At 41.6% G+C, this 6,000-nt stretch overlaps 1 protein-coding gene across 3 annotated transcripts in view; it reads right to left on the bottom strand.

The window, feature by feature from the left end:
* Positions 1–602: 602 nt before the first annotated feature.
* The window catches only part of FEM1C (fem-1 homolog C), a 76,974-nt gene continuing 71,576 nt past the window's right edge, over positions 603–6,000 (bottom strand). For all 3 annotated transcript variants that reach the window (XM_085632620.1, XM_085632619.1, XM_085632621.1), the window contains exon 3: positions 603–3,249. In XM_085632620.1, coding sequence (XP_085488746.1) covers positions 1,940–3,249 — 1,310 coding nt within the window. In that variant the 3' untranslated portion in view covers positions 603–1,939. The remainder of the gene's footprint in view (positions 3,250–6,000) is intronic.

Below are 6,000 nucleotides of genomic sequence, written 5' to 3'. Positions count from 1 at the left end.
AAATACCTGATCACAGTCATTAGTAGTCAGGACGTTGGGTGAAGCGGATGCTACAGAAAATCAATAATTTTGGCTGCAAGTTCTCAAATATGAGCCATGAAGTGTGGTACTCTTGGCTGCACTTGCTGCAAGAGCCTTTTCCGCCCAGAATCCACCCTCCTTCAGTGATCAAGAGACCTGTTAGATGTTTAACAGACCACCTCTTCCTGGATGTAGTGCACCAGTCAGAAAACCTGGGATAAAGACTTTCCAAAGGAGTACTTCTCTGGCTCAACATTACTGAGATTTAATACACAAAATGAGTCAGGCAATTTAGCATCTGCTGAAATCAACAAAATCAGTTTCTGTGGCTTCAAATTAAGAAGGCGATAGGCGGAACGAGATCTTTGCAACTTAATGGAACTTAAACTTACTGAAAAATACAAATACATTAGCTGGAATCTGTATGCGTTCAAATCTTTTGTGCATGAAGTGCATTTCCAGGACTGCAGTTCTGAAAGAAAACAGCAAAGAAAAAAAAGCACCAATTCATGTAACGTTCTACTTGCGTAAGACTTCGGCTTTACATATGACAATATGAATAACTGAAACAAGAGCATAACTTAAATTGAGAACATTTTAATTAAGACATGTGCCTGGCTAATATACCATAATAAATGTTATTTGGAATCAACAATAAAGTGCTGCAATACACTCATTACCTGAATATTTCTCATTTCTATTCTTTCACTTACGTTTTATCAAGTCAAAAAGAGCCCTTTCTGTCACAACAGCAAAGCTATTGTGCATACACTGAAAATGATACCTATAAAGCAAGATGTACATGACAGAGCCTAGATTTTTTTCTGATTAGCGGACAGAAAAAATGGATATAATGCATGCAGATCTTCCAAATTAATTCAAAACTGAAAGGATGGCACGGTCACAATGTTTGATGTCATAGTTATGACCAGTTACTGCGATACACAATTAGATTAATTCTAGTCTGGCAAAGCACCAGGACACCGACATGCTCTGTTCTGCTCCTAGTAAAAATAATATTGGGTAATGGCTTTTGGATTTCTGTGTTTTTATTGTAAATTGTGCGACTACATTTCAAATTGAGCAAACTCTAGAACATCTCATCACACTCTGAACTGCGTCAGCACAAGCGGAAGGACTGGTTTTCAATAAAAGTACCCTTCGTTTTGCTGCAGAATGCATTCTAAGGACTCAAATTTCAGGAGGGTGAAAGTAGTATTGTAACCAATAACAGACACTTTTCCCAGATTTAGTGCGCCATGTCAAAAATTTCGTATAACTCAATACTGTGAAACTGAAGTCTTCCCAGAAAACAAAAGCTCCAACAAAAAAAACAACAAAAACAGTGTTTCAGTTGAAGTGGTCTAAGCTGCTGCATAGAAATATGTTGCCACACAACAGTCATGTCTGAGCCAGTGCATAGAGAAGTTAAAGCACTTATGGTAATTGCAACATCAACACTTCATAAAGCACGTACATTTGAGCAGTGGTCCATTTAAACAAAATTTGGGGTTAAAATATACGAGCGGGGGAAGAAAGAAACGGCCCAACTATACTTAAAAAAATATATATAAATCTACAGACCAGCGAGGTGTGTAGTTTGAACCGGAAAAAAAGAAAAAAACTCAAAAAAAAAAAAAAAAAACACACAACCACCCACAATTGTAGCATAAACGTGCCTTTGGCAAGACAAATTAAAGAGCTGGAATAGGGCATAACATTTCTGAGCAATACACATAACAAAATTTTGAATGTGGCATGGTCACATTAAATATTGGGCAGCAGAGTATGCAAACTGATGCAAAGTATGTCAGAGCCAATGTGTGCATGAGGCAAACTGAACAAACGCTGGTGTATCTGATCAATAGTGCTTGAGAAGGAAACAGTCAGCCACCAACTTATACTCTCCAGGCAGCCATCATCTATGAAGCAAAACAAAGTCCTCCAGTTTTTCGGGGATCTCTTCCTTATAAAATATATTGTGTTTGACTATCACACGGGCAGCAAGACACTGTAGTGTGGTATGATTAATGGGCTGAATTAAATTCTTTGCTATCTCCTTTTCGTCTAGCAAATCACTTGCAGTTTGATTTTGAGAGTTTGTGGAGTCAAAATGCGAACCAGACTTGATGAGGAGATTCATGATGTCTGGATGGTTGTTAAGGGCAGCAATATGAAGAGGGCTGTTATCATCGGCGTCTCTAACATTCACATCTGCCCCACATTCAACTAAAATAGCGGCCACTTGTAGAGAGGGGAATTTACAAACAGGATAGCGCCCCACGCATGTGGTGTTCTTGTCAACTGCAAGATGAAGGGGACTGAAGTCATTCTTTCCTCTTGGATGCAGCTTAAGAAACCTGTAGATGTTCTGTTTTTTTATATGGTCCTGTTCTGGGCTGCATGGGACTTTTTCCAGCAAACAGATTAAGTGCAAAATTATAGAGAGAGCTTTGTTTAACTGTATTTGGTCTGGGGGGCAATGAGTTTGCTTGACAGCCCGATCTATTTCGAGGACACTTTTACACAGTATTCCCATAAGGTCGTCAAACGTAACAGTAGTACCCAGTAGGCCCTTTGCCCTGTCCTGTAACATGAAAGAAAAGAGTTCAGCAAAAGACAGCAAACTACTGGCAGTCATGGGGCTCAAGGGATCCAAGTTATTTTGTTGCATATCCAAAGCGTATTTCCAAAGGTTAATACATCTCTTGAAATTCCCAGAGTCTGCGTAGACAGCACCTCTGTATCTTATGTAGTATGATGTATCTGGATGGGAGGGGCCAAGAATACGCTCTCTGATCAACAGGGCCTGCATCCGCATTTCATCAGGGTCTGCAATAAGGTTGTCCAACTCTTCCTCAGTATTTACTTCCTTTGCATAATCGTAAGCCATTACTAAGGTTTGTGGCGTAGGTTTACAGATGATGTTAGTCCTATCACTATACCTCATTTCCATTGCTCTTTTCCAATACTTTAAAGCCCCCAGGAGGTCACGTTTCTTGTCCACAAAGGTAGCCCCTAACAGCTCTAAGGCATTGATACGCTCGATAGTGCTGGTCTTTGGGTGTTGTGTCAGGAAATCCACAATGTTTGTATGACCAGTGACGCTAGCAGAGAGAAGTGGTGTCATGCTGTAACCATCTTTTTCCATTTTCGCTCCATATTTGAGAAGCATCTTCATGATGTCCAAACTTCCAGATTCCGCACAGTCATGCAGGGCAGTGTTACCTAAAAAAAAAAAAAAGCACAATTAGGATACTAAAGGTCAACTCGTGTGAATAAATCAGACAATCATGTTTTAAAAAAATACAAATTATGCAACACTTATTTTATTAGGTTTATTTTGTTTTAAGGATTGGGAGTATAGAACTAATATCAACATTAAGCTTACAGTGTGAAACAATACTTAGCTAAAATATTAGAAAGAGGTACGACAAAAACACAAATACAAGCCTTGCATGTACAAAGGTCATGGACAAAATCTCAGCACCACTCAAAAAAACACCCACAAAGGCCCGATCACTGGGTTCGCTTTACATTAACAGTGACAGACAATGCTGAAAGTAATCGGGACTAAATTAACTCCCCTCTCTAATTTACTACCAAGAGGCATTTCCTACAACAGCTACAACTTGCATTGCCAATTCAATGTGCCGCACCATTCATGAAAAATGTTTTACTTGCTAAACAGCACAAGTAAGTCAAAACGGTATAGACTTTGGTCTAACAAACCAGATTTGGCCTGTAAGACAGCCTTTGTGAAGTAGATCACTGGGAATGCTCAGCACGATTCAATGAAATCTGTTCCAAGGTACATACTGGTACAAGGAATACCCTGATAAAGCTGTGGGTGCACTGGTTAGACATATCAATTAATGATTTGGGTGGGGTGACTGCTTGCAGAATATTGTTGCCAATACAGCTTTTAGAGAGCCAGTAATAATAAGACAGAATATAAATTTCTAAGATACTTGCACAGATATTTAACTGTGATTTTTTTTTAAATCTAGCTTTAGAGGAAGTGCCAGAAAAGGACGTCAATAACTGACGGACTTCTATCAGTATCATTACTGTAATGTATTGTATGTTTAAAAAAAAATAATAATAATAATCTAAATTTAAAATACAATTGACATTTTTGGTCACCAACATTTAAAAAGTCTAGGACTTTGCTTTGAGCATTTCATTAATTTCAGCAGACTATATTATTTTTTCAAGCAAAAGTGAGCGTATCTTGATGTCAGACATAACCACTTAAACATATTTCACGCAAAATACTGCCCTTTTTAACATCAAGAGAATATAAGTAATTAGCCTAATATGACAAAAAGTGGTTAAGTGGGGTGGCCTGCATCATAAAGTCACCGTCAATATACCAAATTCAACTTAATGGATATTTGATGGATAAAAGGAAGAATACAAACTCTACAATGTGGGTCAGACTTGGCCAGAGGCAGCAACACATGCTTGTTTTTATTTTTATTTTTAAAGAAACCTTTATTTGACTTCAAGGAGTTACAGACATGGGCCTACAACCCTTTGGGCCGGCCGCTAATTAGCATGAGACGTATCATTCACCGTTCTACAGATTGGTCAATCCGAGGAGCCCGTCAGTCCATCATCGCTCCCAGTGAAGGCAAAAGCAATAGTTGAGTGACAATATTAAATACGGTTTCAGTTTTCAATTTTAAAACGAAGAAACATTACGCACAGCAAGGCAATAGGCATTGTAAATGTCAGGACGCGCTCCCCGGGGTAGGGAATCAACGACCAGCGGCAGAGAGGGGAGGGGGGGGGCCCGGGAACAGAGGAACAATCAAACTGTAACTCACTCGTAACCTAACAGACGAGGAATGTTCAGCTTCGGGGACATAGGGACATCTAATACAACAGCCAGAGGAGGGGCACAGATGTCTCCGCGATAAGCGTTCCACGGACCCCATACCCCAGTCCATTTTCTCGGCTTGCCTCTCGCTACATACACCGTCTTTTCTCTAAACATGCACCAATCCATATTCTCCTTCCACACCGAGACAGTGGGCGGCCTCTGGGAACCCCATAACTGGGCAATGTTACGGTTAGCCACCATATTTCCCAGAGTCGCCCACCGCGTCTGCGCCACATTATAATCGTTTGGCTCCCACACATTCAGCAGGCATCTCCTAGCTTCTGGAAGCAGAGCAATGTGAGTGACTTCTTCCATTACCGCATGCACTCGATGCCAAAAGAGCGCCACCTCAGGGCATTCCCATATAACGTGAAGGAAAGTACCCAGCGAACCACAGCCACGCTTATACATCCCATCCACGGAAAAACCCATGCGCATCAGGCGGGGACCAGTGACATACACTCTATGGAGTATCTTTAGTTGTACGAACCGAAGGCGGGCCGGAATTGCCACCTCCCGCAGGGAGGCTATTGCCGAGACCCAGTCCTCATCATCTAATTCCAAACCGTCAGCCACCCAGATCTCACTCAAGCGGGTCAACAGATCCGCCCGATCGTTGATAAGCTTCTTATAGATCAAGGAGATTGTGCTGTCAGGCACGTAGCCATCGAGCACCCTGTCCTCCAGCGGGGAATTTTCCGGGATAGCAGTACCATCAGGGAAAACCGAGCACAACGCATGACGGACCTGAGCATACCGGAAATACTCCCTGTCGCTTAGCTTATATTCCGCTTTCAGCATGTCAAACGTTTTAAACTCCCCTTTCACCCAAAGGTCACTCACCTTACATATGCTCTATTACAATCCCCCCCAGGCAATAACATTTTATCCATCTCGAACGCCGGGTTCAGGGCCGGTCCGTACATCCCGTGGTTCACCGCCGCCAATTGGGACGCCCAATAATATCGCTTGATATCGGGGAGTGCGATACCTCCATCATACCAAGGGAGTGTCAATTTTGTGAGAGCGATTCGGGATCGCCCGTCCCAAAACAACCGCCTCTGCAAGCTCTCCACCTCACGGAAATAGCG

This window comes from Triturus cristatus, chromosome 2_1 (genome assembly GCF_964204655.1).
Source record: "Triturus cristatus chromosome 2_1, aTriCri1.1, whole genome shotgun sequence".
NCBI lineage: Eukaryota > Metazoa > Chordata > Amphibia > Caudata > Salamandridae > Triturus > Triturus cristatus.
The sequence above is the reverse complement of the archived record's forward strand: the minus strand, read 5'-3'. Positions and strand labels throughout refer to the sequence as shown.